Source organism: Phycodurus eques, chromosome 11 (genome assembly GCF_024500275.1).
Source record: "Phycodurus eques isolate BA_2022a chromosome 11, UOR_Pequ_1.1, whole genome shotgun sequence".
NCBI lineage: Eukaryota > Metazoa > Chordata > Actinopteri > Syngnathiformes > Syngnathidae > Phycodurus > Phycodurus eques.
In genome coordinates, this window is record NC_084535.1 from 1,292,657 (window position 1) to 1,307,370 (window position 14,714).

Genomic DNA, 14,714 nt, shown 5'->3' on the forward strand with positions numbered 1-14,714 from the left:
AAGCCGAGAGACGTGGTCCCTCCGGCATGTCCTGGGTCGTCCCCGGGGTCTCCTCCTGGCGGGACGTGCCCGGAACACCTCACCGGGGAGGCGTCCGGGAGGCATCCGAATCAGATGCGCCCAGCCACCACATCTGGCTCCTCTCGATGTGGAGGAGCAGCGGCTCTACTCTGAGATCCCCCCGGATGGCCGGTTTCTAAATACATTCTTCATGCATGAAGAATTGGTAAAAACATCCAAAGACTGAGAACTATGTAGTACTGAATTTCAGATCGTTCTTGGGCGCCCAGCATGAGTGGCCCCTCCGCTACTAAATAAGAAGTTGAGCGCTTTTGTTTGCATCAGCAGTTATCCATTGTGGCTTTAAGCTAGCAAGCTAGCTACGCCTACACCCCAAAAATGCGTCTTCCCTTCGGATAGTCTGCAGGCGTGCCTGCTTTAGAGCGCCTAGTTGTTGGCCGTGAGTGCCCGCACGTCATGCAGAGGGAGACGGAATACTGAAGAAGAGGTCAGGTTTTGGGCCAGCATAGCCTCTTTAGAGTGCCTCGTTGTCGGACGTGAGTGTATGCAAGTGATAAAGAGAAAGACAGAAGAGCAACAGGAAGGATTATTTTATTTATTTATTTATTTTTTAATTATTTTTTTTTTAAGTCTGACTTTACAGCCAGCATATGGCCTGTAGCTTTGGGCATGAGTGCGTGAAGAGTGCGAGGGGGTTGGGGAAAAAAGTCAGATGTGACAGCCAACGTGTGGACAGGGGCGTCGCTCTTACGTGGCCTCTTTAGAGCACCTCGTTGTCGCTGCGTGGAAAAGGTTGTAGTCGTGGTATTTGATTGACAGTGGAGCGCGGTGTAGTTTCACGCATTAAAAGTAAAGACAAGCGCTTGATTTTGCACGATTTTCCAGCCTCATTTTAAACACTTTTTTTTTCTTCTTATGATTCAAATTTGGCAGTGTTATTAACAAGACAGACTTGAACTTTAAAAGGACTCTAAAATTGAATTTTTGTTAAAAAAATATTGTAATTTTAAGGCCATATTGCACGGCCTTACTTGTATTTAAGTGTGTGTGTGTGTGTGTGTGTGTGTGTGTGTGTGTGTTTGCGTGTGCGTAAGAGAGCGAGCGAATTGGAGTGATTGAGACACATGACATAAATAAAAGTAGACAAGGTGAGAACAAACAGGAAGTACATTAACACAAATGCGCATCGACACCACCAACACGCACACACGCGCGCGCGTCAGTGTGGACTTGTTGACGACACAAATGGCGTCTCGTCTCCATCTGCTCTTGAACGTTTGAAGCAGAAAGTGCTTTGACGTCAGGAAAGGTTGGGACAACGGAACCTCCTACGTCTGCAAATTTCCAATTCTAACAAGATTTCCAAAAACAAATCCTGTATGGATGAGCGCCAAAAGATTAATTAAAGAGAAGCCGAATCTATACAGGAAGTGATGTCAAAGTAAAATTATTAAGACTCAGCATTATGTATCTTTACTTATCAATCTTAAAATGGACCTTTTACTATCTATGGCAATCAACTTATTTTACACGTTTGCATTACAATTAATAATAATATGAATACATATTAAATTTAAACAAATCTGCAAAGCGAATCGCCTTAACATTTTGAAGTTAATTCATTAACTGGCAGCCGTTTTCCAAGCAGAGTTCCCCACATTGGCAGCTGTTTTAGGGCATTTGGACTGATCTTTCCAGACCCACAGAATATTGTGTTCTGTGAAAATATAAACACCGACCCTTCCAAAAGTAAGAGTCGACTCTTCTTTCACCAGAAACGAAAGGTTTCTGACCAAAAACCTGACCTATAAAACAACAAAAGGGCTTTTGATGGCAGAATCGTCATTTATTTACAACTAAGACGCCCAGTGAGCGACGCTGATTCACCGCATGGCTCGAGTTGAAAGTCAGTGGCTTTATTTACACGGCGTTGGCCATTCACGACATGAACTCTGTCATCTTTTCGCACGATCGCAACACACACTTTCTTTCCAACTACCTACCCCGACACGTAAAACACTTGTCGGACTTCAAACGTGTTGGCATTTCTCTCCCTCATAACGAACGTGACTAGCCGGGATTCAACACCTAATCTCCTCAAAACCTGCGCTGATCTCAAATCCAAAGCGATGCAACACCGCCACCTACAGCGATCTGTTTATCATTACAGTGGTTTACAAAGCTGAAGTTCACAAACAAGCTGAGCGAGACCGTCTTCCAAGCGTACCCATTGAAAAACGTACTTGAATATATTCGGCGGTGGCAGTAAATGCTTGAATTCCAGTTGACGGACAGAAACATCCACGGCAGTCAATGAGTTATAATAATAACGGTGGCAGCACAGTGGACAAGTGGTTTGCTCATCTGCCTCACAGTCAGACCTCAGACCCTTCCCGTATACCCTGACCTTGACTGGCGGCCATTCCATTGTTTGCCAGCGTACTGTCCACTATGAAGTGGAACCCATCTGCTAATGCGTCACATTCCAGACTCCACACCAGCAGGGGGCAGCGAGTCACCGGGTGGACACGTGAGACCAAAACAAAAGCAGTCGGACATCTTCGGCCCCCGACTGTGAAGGACGGACACGCGCACACACGCTTCTCTTGTGTTTCTCCACTCAGTTAAGCAAACTTTTTCATTTTAATTTAACGCCTAACGAGCCCAACCCCTCCAACGCACCCACCCAGCCAGTTAGAAAGCAGCCAGACAAAGATGACACCTTTACAGAGTCCCAGTGGGGAACAGTACACTGTGTCTACAGTTAAGACTGAGAAGGGGAGGAGGGTGGTCACGTTAAGGTCAGTTTAACTATTTAACGCCTGGCTGTTGCTATGGTAACCTGCTACTCAACAATAAGTGTTGGAAAGCTGGGAATCCTCAAGTTTACCACATCAGACGAACTCATGATCTACATCATATGAATCTACGTTATCAAGTCTACCCTCCCATTACCATCACAAGTGAAAACTACAACACGTGGTCTCGGCACACAGGGACACAGAGCAGTAAAACCAGAACCACCCGCAGTAAAACCAGGACTCCCTGCAGTAAAACCAGGAGTGCATGCAGTAAAACCCAAACCACAAAACCAGGACCACCTGCAGAAAAACCAGTACCGCCTGCAGCAAAACCAGAACCACCCGCAGTAACACCAGAACTCCCTGCAGTAAAACCAGGACCGCCTGTAGTAAAACCTGAACCACAAAAGCAGGACCACCCGCAGGAAAACCAGGACCACCCGTCCGGGCAGCGTGACCGAGTCCTGAGAGCCCGTGACTTGCACATTCACACGTATGACCAGTCAGTTTTTGGAGCGCAATACGCACAAAAGGTTCAAGATCTTGGGCTCTGGGGTTACATTTCAGGATGACCCTAAAATGCACGCTAACTCAGACGGCTGAACTTAATTGGATCTTGTGTAAACCTTTCAATGCACGTCTGTTGAACTGTTGAATGTTTCACTAGATTTTGCTGCTCGGCAACAAGGAGCCGAACAGCAACAATCACAACGAATGGACCAATAAATGTCCTGGCTGGATTAGAATTGCTATCTAAACATTCCTCTTCATCCTGCTGTTGACATTTGGACATCACGATACCAAGCAGTTTGCGACAGAGAGACTGGAAGAGTCACAGAAAGGGACGTCATTGGAAACGTATTAGTCCATTCGTGGACCAAACATCCGTTGGGAATTGCGACATTCAGCTCCTTGTTAGAGAACAACAAGCTGCGTAAAAAGTAGAACAATCAAATGTGGCGTTTTAAATTTATTGTAAATAATAAAAATGAGGCGGCACGGTGGCCGACTGGTTAGAGCGTCAGCCTCACAGTTCTGAGGTGTGGGGTTCAATCCCCGGCCCCGCCTGTGTGGAGTTTGCATGTTCTCCCCGTGCCTGCGTGGCTTTTCTCCGGGCACTCCGGTTTCCTCCCGCATCCCAAAAACATGCATTCATTGGGGACTCTAAATTGCCCGTAGGCATGACTGTGAGTGCGAATGGTTGTTTGTTTCTATGTGCCCTGCGATTGGCTGGCAACCAGTTCAGGGCGTAACCCGCCTCCTGCCCGATGACAGCTGGGATAGGCTCCAGGACGCCCGCGACCCTAGTGAGGAGAAGCGGCTCAGAAAATGGATGGATGGATGGATAATAAAAAAGGAAAAAAAATACTAACATTTTTTTACAGTGTACATTGAACTTTTAAAAAAATATATCAAACAATTGGTTAATTCAATACAACAACAATAATTTTAAATAACAAAAATTCTTGTTATTTTACAAATTAGATGTTATGTGTATTGTATTATACTTCTGTTTCAATAAAGGCTTTGATCGATTGGTGTATAGTGGACCCACGCTATTCACCCGACCGTGAAGATTGAAAAATCACAAATAACTGAAAAAAAATGCTAATAAAAGGGGATTTCTGCCAATAACGGGGAATAGGTTCCCCCAAAAGTATGACAATACAGTATGTGAATTCACGAATGCCCAACCGCAAATAATTGGGGAACCACTGCACACATTTTGACACTTTTTGTTTTTTCTTTATCTCCAACTGACAAATGAAAATCAAATGTGGCCCCTTGAACAAATGGGTTTGGCCAGCCCTCCTCTATACTTTGACAGACAGGAAACAGAAGATTGATTTCAAGGTTTCCCGGTCATGTTTCTTGTGTTTGGTGGCTATTTTTCACAATGATGGTTAATTTTCTGCAGTGTTCGCGCCACACACTCTGTGGTGTGTAACGTAGATTTGCCGGTTGTTTTAATCCTGTATAGTTTTTTTCAGAATGTGTTGTGAAACAGAGAGCTGCTCAACTGCTCAACATGATTTGTCTATTCTATTGTATTTTGGTCTAATGCTCTTTATTTGAATTTGTCCAGGAACTGTGAGACGTGTACAGCATGTGAATGTTGAATCAACTAAATATGTCAAATATGTGCTGACCCACGGTGGAGTTGTAGTAAACACGAGGAGAAAGCAAATAAGGATGTGGTCCAATTGTTCTGTTTGGGTGCCGGGGAACCCCCGTGTGAGGGCAATAATGGAAGCAGACAGTTAGAGAAATGTTTGGTGTTGTTGTGGAAATAAAAAATAATTGAAATTTTAATGAAGACAGACAGAGTGATGGAGAGATGAACAAAGACGTGCGAGCAATTTCAAATCAAAAATGCCTCATGATACTTATGGTGTGTGTGTGTGCGTGTGCGCGCACGTGTGTATACACACCTCTCCTTGAGGATGAACAAGGCTCCCAGCTGGACCAGCACAGTGGAGGCAAAAACAGCCAAAACCTCCAGACGGTCAAACCTGAACACAAGCGGGTCACAGGGTCAAGACCAGGAACAACCCCCATCCACTGACTGATGGTAAAAACAACACGCACACGCACGACCCCACACAGCAACACAACTCATTCAAATAAACACATGAAAACTTACACAAAGATTCACACATAGGCAACCAGGAACACAAAGAAACAAACACACACGCACAAAATACACATGCACACAGACATGTATCCTCCCACACACAGGACAGTAGCTGTTGGTGACCCTGTAACATCTCCCCCATCTGTTGTCTCATTGGGCCTAAGCCTCAACACAACCAGCGTACACAGAAATAACTTGATGATAACGTATTAATAACACAAGAGCGTCACAGGGTTACGTGCTGGACCCCCTGCAGTTTGCCTACCGAGCGAACAGGTCTGCGGATGATGCAGTCAACATGGGAGTGCATCTGATCCGAGAACACCTCGACAGTGCAGGGACTTACGCGAGGATTCTGTTCGTGGACTTCAGCTCAGCGTTCGACACCATCATCCCTGAACTCCTTTCCTCCGAGCTTCTCCAGCTCAGCGTCTCGCCTGCCATCTGCCAGTGGATTTACAGCTTCTTGACGGGCAGGACACAGCAGGTGAGGCTGGGGGAGGCCACCTCATCCACACGCAGCATCAGCACCGGGGCGCCCCAAGGTTGTGTCCTCTCTCCGCTGCTCTTCTCTCTCCCCACGAACGACTGCACCCCAACGCACCCGGCTGTCAAACTCCTGAAGATTGCAGATGACACCGCCGTCATCGGCCTAATTAAGGACGGTGACGAGTCTGCATATCGACAGGAAGCGGAGCGGCCGGAGCTAGCTGCGGCGCGGCTGACCACCTGGAGGTAAACGCGCTCAAAACTGTAGAGATGATCGTGGACTTCAGGAGGCGTCCTTCGCCACAGCTGCCCCTCACGCTGTCCAGCCGCCTCGTGTCAACCGTCGAGAGTCTTACAGTCTCTCAGGACCTGAAGTGGGCGACCGACATCAACTCCGTCCTCAAAAAGGCCCAGCAGAGGATGTACTTCCTGCGTCTTCTGAGAAAGCACGGCCTGCCACGGGAGCTGCTGAGGCAGTTCTACACAGCGGTCATCGAATCGGTCCTGTGTTCTTCCATCACAGTCTGGTTTAGCGCTGCTACAAAAAAGGACAAACTCCGACTGCAACGGACAATCAAAACTGCTGAAAAGCTTATCGGTACCCCCCTACCCGCCCTTGAGGACTTGCACGCTGCCAGAACTAAGACAAGAGTGTGCAAAATCCTCTCGGACCCTCATCCGCATCCCGGTCACCGGCTCTTCCGGCTCCTTCCCTCAGGTAGGCGCTACCGATCAATGCAAACGAGAACGAGCAGACATTCCAACAGCTTCTTCCCTCTTGCCATCAACTTCTTAAACACCTGACCTACAATTCCATTACAACATGCTGGCAATTTTTTGACTTGAGTTCGTTGTCACATTTCTGTGGGGCCAATTATGTTTTACTCGTGCACTCGCTGTAGTCGTCTCGCCACGCTGCACTATTTGCATATCTGCTGTTGACCAATACTGGCCACTCATGTGGCTGAATAGCATCTGCAACATTTGCACAATCAACATTGTCCCAGATTATCACACTACTAGTCACTTTAAACTGCATACATTCCTTGAAGTCTCGGCGCCCTTTGCACAATGGTCATTGCACCGGACTATTGTGAGATTAGTCATTCGAACTGCTCGAACTCTGCATCTTTTTGCACCATTGTCAAAAAAGAAAATTTGTACCGGCATTACCAGATAACTAGCAACCCTTTATTGCTCAGTGACTGTTTTTGTCAATGTCTTTCTGTCTCCAAAGTGTTCTCTGTCAATTGACTGTCTGTTGTCGTACTAGAGCGGCTCCAACTGATTCTTATACAGGGGGCAGGGGGTCCTGGCTTTATGAGGTTCCAAACATACAAGGTTTGGATCTACTGAAGGGTGAACAATCCAACTCGTTTGCTGGTGGCATAAGAAGAATACGTGGTCATGCCGCGCAAGAGGCCTAACTTAACATGAGCTCACTCGGCATTAGCACCGTACTTGCTGTTTTGGGTTTGATTCTTCGGGATTTAGGGCAGCTCGAGGCCTTGTGGTTAGCACATCACTCTTGCAGGTCAGGAGATCCAGGTTTGAATCTTAAATGGAACATCTCTTGTGGGGTTAGCCCGTTCTTACCGTGTTTGTGTGGGGTTTGCCCAGTTTGTCCACATGTTAGCTTCACTCAAGACTAAATAGTCCATAGGAGTGATTGTGAATGTTTGTCTGTTTATACTAGGGGTGGGCAAACTACATCTTGCTTGAATAGTGTTTTTTTTCCATGAGGAATTAAAACAAAAACAGGACTTTTGTCCTTAACTTGCAAACAAAAACACACAACACAGTATGACAGGAACGATGGTGAAAGGACAACAAGGATAACTTTAAATTCCCAGCAACTTTGGCTAACTATATTAAAGAAATATTTTGTCTTATCTACTCTTATTTTAGAAAACAAAATAAATTCCATATTATCCAGTGTGATCCCAAAATTCCCCCAAAAGTAAAAACATAAGCCGGGTATCGGGAAAAGAACTGACAACCCTTTGTTTTTTAATTTGTGCGCCATACAGACTGATGGATGGATTTCTTAAAATTATTTTTCATATAAAATAATGCCAGTAATGATCTCGTTAGTTTGAGTGAAGACTAAAAAAAAATGTGAACGCTTGTTTGTCTCGACAGTGGCTGGTGACCAGTCCGGGGTGTACCTGTAGCCTTATGAACAAATGCAAATTAGCGCCGTAGGCAAGGAATTCCGTCGTAATCCGAGGACCCCGCTGGACATTCCTCATAATCAAACAAAAGCTTTTTCGGCAAACAATGAGCCCATTAAGCGACACTTGTGGGTTAATAGGTTGCCCATGACGATTGTGGCGGGCGTGGTGACCGCCGTTTGGCCCGCAACATGCGAGGCGTCACCCTGAAGTGGTGCCGCTAATCCACGTCGGAAAGCAGCGTTTTCAAACCACAACAATATGAAATATTCCCAACAATATGAAGCTCAACACATGGTTGTTGCCTGTATGTTTGTGTCCATGCAATACTGATGACACGCTCCAGTGAACACACACAAAAGCACACGCACACTCTTATGCATATAGCTGGACAGAGGGGCCTCGTGAAGCTGAAAAGCAGATTTCCACTTGACGGCCACTCTTCCACACCTCCAGTTCAGAGTTCACCTGTCAGCCAGTCACATTAAACACACGCACCCACAAACAAACAAACACACATGCATGCATGCATATACACGCAAACACATATACATATTGTATACATTCTAATAAGAAAAATAGCACTCTACAGTATTGTACTTTATAAAAATGTACAGTCATAATATAATTACATTTAAAGCAGTTGACTGTAAATGGTGGTAAATAATATCTTGAAGCCTCTTTTTTGAAGAGCAGGGGACCAATACTTTTTCACGACACTGAACAGGAGGAGTTGCGATGACGTCGTGTGTCGGCTGATTTTAATTGGTTTGTGTCGTTTGTGGACTCACCCGAAGGAGAAGACCTGGCTGGGCTTCTTCATGCTCACCCAGGAGCTGATCAGACACGTGATCAAACTACAGCACAGAAGACAAAAAAGTATTATTATTTTTTCTTTTAAAGAATGCTAGTGAAGTTAAGCGGTAAAGAAAATGGATGGATGGATGGATGAATTTGGATATTACAAAACAAGAAAATGAACTTTGAAGTCAACTTTTGGAACACGGAGGTCATGTGAAGTTCACGCCTCCTCCCGACGTTCTTTAATTCATCTCAAACTTCATTTTTCATGAGTCAGAGAAGAAAAGCCAAACACGGCCGAGGCGCACGCTGCCACACGAGTGAGCCGCCAATGATGGTTTCGATGGTGATGATGATGTCATCATCAGGCTCACCTGAAGAGGTCAAAGATGGTCAGGTACGTGTAGGCCGTCAGAGCTGAAACACAGAACATTTGCTATTATTCAAATGAGATGCACATACACTATATTGCCAAAAGTATTTGCTCACCTGCCTTGACTCAGGTATGAATTCAAGTGACATCCCATGCTTAATCCATAGGGTTTAACATAACACTGGTCCACCCTCTGCAGTTACAACATCTTAAACTTTTCTGGGAAGGTTTTCCACAAGGTTTAGGAGTGTGTTTATGAGAATTTATAACCATTCTTCCAGAAGCGCATTTGTGAGGTTACACGGTGATGTTGGACGAGGAGCCCTGGCTCTCAGTCTCCGCTCTAAGTCATCAGTGTCTTTAAGAACCTCGATTTGTGCACTGATGCACAGACTTGTTGGAAAAGGAAGGATCCATCTCTAAAGTTGGAAATGTCCAAAACATTAGCCCCTGAGCTCCAGTGAAAGAAACTCTGAGTTCGCCAGCATACCAAGAGATTCCGGACAGTCAAACAGGTTGGGGATTACCCCTTCCTGTTCCAATATGCATCGGTGCACAAAGCAAGGTCCATAAAGGCATGGAGGAGAGAATTTGGTATGGGTGAACTTGACTGGTGTGCACAGTCCTGACCTCAACCCGATGGAACACCTTTGGGTTGATTTGGAGTGGACACAAATATGCTCCTGGGAGAATGGACAAACATTCGCATAAACTCACTCCTAAACCTCGTGGACAGCCTTCCCACAAGAGTTGGTATTATAGCTATATATTAAACTAGATGGATTTAGAATGTGATAGCTTCAAATCATATGTGAATCAAGGCAGGTGAGCCAATATTTTTGGCAATATAGTGTACATCATTCTACTGCTTATGAAAAAACGCTGCATCTCTCACAGCTGACTGTGAGCAACCCCGGATTGGTTGCCTGGCAATCACAGCACACATATAGACACGCACAACCATTCACACTCACTATATCAATAGATTCATTTGCGTGTGTGTGCGCGCGCGCGTGCATGCGTGTGTCACGTCAACTTCACATCTGTCAGTTATACAGCCGGCTCGATGACTTCATGAACAGTCTGACGAGCAGCCAATCAGAGCGCTTGTTAGCAGACCTGGTCAAACGTCATTTAATTTCCGAAGCACCTGTCTGTCTGCCTGTCGAGCTGTCTGTCTTTCTACTTGCCTGGCTGCCTGACCTCACGGGCAGCTTGCAGTAATCGGACGTAGCGTCGAGGGGATGAGGAGAGCAGATTAGAGCGGCTTTGTGCCGAGAGGAACATTTTGTTTCCCCAGCGCCGCCGTCCATGTTGGCCAACCTGACGGTGCGTAATCCTGACAGAGCCAGACCCACTCAGACCCACTCACAGACGGACGCACGGACGACTGAGACGGAGAGACAGAGCGACGCGAGTTTAAGAGCGGGAGAGGGAGACAGATGGAGGCAGACGGCACTGTGACGGAGGCCAGACAGACCGACGGACAGAAAGACCTGCAGTGACACCCAGAGGACAAGACAACACACACACACACACACACGATGGTTGCAAAGCAGACAAAAGAAGGAAAAAGAATACTTGCTCCCTTGAGGAAAAAAGAAAGAGAGCAAGTGATGATAGCGAGCAATCAGGACGACAGGGAAGAAAGATGGAAGGAAGAGGCGAAGGAAGGAGGGAAGGGATGGATGAGGGGGAGAAATATGAGCAGCGGGATGAATATTTAATGGTGTGTGCACACGAGCCGCCACATACACACACACGCGAGATGAACTTTTTGGTTTTGGTTGTCGTCAGCGAAGACGCGTATAAACTGCAGGACCACGGCAACGATATGTTCTCGCTTATGTTTTCAGAAGCAAAAAGTCACCTTTGCTACATGTGACTTTGATGTACCACACTGGACACGCTAGCCATCTCGTTGTATCGCGGTTGCTCAAATCGTATATTATCAAAGTTTACAACGCAGATTTTTCACTATACGTTGCGGTGATCATTTTTCCGCATGGAAAAATATTACTGCACTCACGGAGCAATAAGCACGAGCCTATTCGGGCTGCGCGATTATGGGAAAAATAATAATCACGATTATTTGGATTGATATTGAAATCACGATAATTAACACTATTTATTTCTAAACTTAGTATTTAGTCAACTATCAAAACTCAACTTTACATATGACTTAATACAACAACCAGAAAATTAATTAGTAGCTAGTAAAATAATAATATATTAAAAACAATGAATTAAAAATAAATGCCTGCTGTTCCTACTGTGTGCGCCTTGGCCTCTTGGGGGCAGTGTGGTGAATGCATGGAGATACACACATTAAGATCAAACGAGAGTAAGGAAGTAATGACTGGACTTTATGACTATAACTCATTTTTCACAGATTAGGAAAAACATGCCTGTGAGTATTGTTATATTACCTACGTGTATGTGTTACTATGGCGTTTGTGTGTGACTATTCGTTGTTTCAAGGTAAATGCCTCCTGTGAGCAAATGCTAATTTTTGCTAGCTTGTCAATAGGGTTTTCCATTGAGTGATAGCATTTAGCTGGCGATGTTTCTAAAGGTATGTGTTGTACTGGAATATAAAATGTGTAAAATAATTTTTGTTGTGTGTTTAGTTGGACAGTAAACTCCAACTGGGGTGTGACTAAACAGCTTCAAGCACAAGACCACGCGTACGTCACACGCTTGCTGCAAGCAACACGGTGCAGGAGGAAGGAAAGAGTCTGTGAAAGATAGACTATGTAACATTTGGGATCATTTCACACTTTAAAAAGAGAAGATAAAGTGTATTGCGTCTACTGCAAAGCAGAACTGGCTCAAACAACTGCGCGTCTACGAGCTCACACGCTTCCGTAAACTTTGTGAGATAATTTATTGTAGCCTACCATCGCTAGTTACCAGTCACAGCCACCTTGTAGTGCTCATATCCCCAATTGTTGCTCACAAGTGGAAGCAAAAAAATCAGCTGGACAAACAACAGCTCGTATCTCAGAAAAACTTCGAAGTCGTGTCACTTGTATCTCAAGGCACCAATGTACTGGGGGGAAAAAAATAAATAAAAAGATCTAGCAGCCTGACAGCCACCAAACTGTACCTTTTATTGCAACACGCATTTCTACAAAACCTTGACACACGCACACACAAAGAATCAGGATATGGATGTGCTAACCACAGCCAATAAGTGCTTAGTGTCACTGGTTCCGGTAAACAGTAAACTGAGACCACCACGCACGCACGCACGCACGCACGCACGCAGGCACACAGGCTGGTGTACATTGCAGACTTAAAGTAAAAGCTTCGAACACTTGATCAAGCGCACACACCGCACCCGCCAGGACGACCGCGCTTAGCCACCACGCCGCTAATCGTCCGCATTGTTGTACTAGCGCAGTTTCTACTCCAGGTGGTCCATTCAAGTAACATTTAATAGACGCACACCATCATGTCCCACATGTATGTGGTGGAGGGCGGGGTCGGGCTTGTGATGTTCAGATCAGAAGACAAATAATACGAAGCGAGTGCGGCCGTGGCGTCGATAACAACGCGTCCATTTAGCGTCTGGTATCTCCACTGTGGGATTTGAGCGGCAGCTGGCGGAGACATGTTAAACCCGCACGGATATCAAATCAATGAAACATGATCACGCGGACAAAAGTGCACGTAACGCTTTGTTGAGGGTGGCATTTGTTTCGCAGATGTGCATTCATCTTTATGGGATGCAGAAGTCCTGTTCAAAAGATGCACTGCTAACGTGACAAGCTTCGTAAAGCAGTAACGCAGCTTTTTCCCATTAAATTGTTGTTGTTTTTTTCCACAAACATCGCTCATGTTACAAGTGCTTCTTTAATGTGTTTTTCATATTTCATACAGAGTGAGGATTCAACTTCAGTGCATATGAATAAGAACAAGTCTCATCATTCTTATACAAGGGTTCCTCGGTTTACCATGGTCCCAAAATACTGTACATGATTTGGAAATGTGGATTTTGTCGCCACCTTTGGAACGGAACGCCGATGTAAACTGAGCAACTCTCCCGGTCTCATCTCTGCATTGCAGTCAAGGAAACAGCATGATGCGTGCACAATTTGAGGAAAAGCAGCGAGAACATTTACCTGTGATCATTGTTGTATGTTCTGTTTGTATGTGTTGCTGCTCCGTGTGCGTGTTCAAGTAGCTGAAGGTTCAGAATTACTGTAACATACGTATGTTGATTTCCATTAGCCCATCTATGGCGTTTCACACCCTTTCTTTCGACATAATTCTATGATTTGGTTGAGCATTTTGGTGTTGAAATATACAACATTAGATTCTTTTGTTTTCTGTGTCAGTTTTACGGTCCACTTAAACTTGGAATGACAAATAAACCTCTTGAAGCAAACCTGCTTAGCCTTATTCAGAGAACTGTGCAAGCAAGAGCCTACTACTCATTTCCTCAAAGCGACATAAAATAGTCTCCCTTTTCTTGAATGTGAGAGAAAAAAAGTCTGAATACATTTGGGTGTCTTTTAATCGATTTCAATGCGTTTAAAGTGTGCAGAATGGATAAAGCTATCAAAAAAATGTGTTATGGCCTCTCTATAGCGTGGATTTTCACCTAGGTCTGGAACGTGTCCCTGGCAATAAACGGGGGGTCACTGCATCGCTGCGCAAAAGAGGATCCAGACAAAGAAGAGTGTGTCGGCCTGAGTGGAAGCCCTGTGGGAGGCTTCATCAGCTGCGTTCTGACACACAGGAACACTCTGGGCCTGAGGACACACACGCACGCTTGCATGAATGCATGCGCGCGCGCACACGCGCACACACACACACGCTGGATCACGTCGCCCCGCTGGAGTGTGTGTTAATGAGAGTGAATAAACAGTAATGGATGGATGATTCCAGCACAAACAAACATTCCCGTAGAGTTCTTACGTGGAGGACCTTGGTTACTAGAAGCAGTAATACAGACCCCACATTACCTTCTACTGTTTTGTCCTACTGACACCAAGTTATTTGAAAATATTGAAGACAATTTGTGATTGACGCACCTGCGTGAGTACACATGATTGGATTTATTGATAACAAGACGACGATAAGGAAGCGACATTATTCAAAAGCAGGAAGCAGTCAAATATGTTGCTTTAATTTTCACATATTAATTTAATTATCAGACAGAACCAGGCTGGACTTTGAACTTTTATGCTCATGGATCAATTGTTATTTTGCGACAACGCGCTGACGGCAGTTTTTGCGGGCGTCATAACAACATCCTGTTTAAGCCGAAGTCTTTCCGTCAGAAAATGCAATTTTGGGCCGCTGAAAAGTCTTTACATCACTTGTTGTTAGCCTTTAAGCAACAGATAACTGAACACAAACGTTGCTTAAACACATGGAGACAGACCATTTAACAGTACTCACAGGTAGGG

At 45.2% G+C, this 14,714-nt stretch overlaps 1 protein-coding gene across 2 annotated transcripts in view; it reads right to left on the bottom strand.

The window, feature by feature from the left end:
• slc30a6 (solute carrier family 30 member 6) overlaps nt 1-14,714 on the bottom strand; it is a 40,893-nt gene that overhangs the window by 14,357 nt on the left and 11,822 nt on the right. Inside the window, exons 1-4 of one of the 2 annotated variants that reach the window (XM_061689387.1) lie at nt 10,485-12,174; nt 9,296-9,338; nt 8,912-8,977; nt 5,255-5,335 (exon numbers count right to left, since the gene is read on the bottom strand). In XM_061689387.1, coding sequence (XP_061545371.1) covers nt 5,255-5,335; nt 8,912-8,977; nt 9,296-9,338; nt 10,485-10,581 — 287 coding nt within the window. In that variant the 5' untranslated portion in view covers nt 10,582-12,174. Of the gene's footprint in view, nt 1-5,254; nt 5,336-8,911; nt 8,978-9,295; nt 9,339-10,484; nt 12,175-14,714 lie in introns of those variants that run through there. The other variant, XM_061689386.1, reaches the window with a different exon arrangement.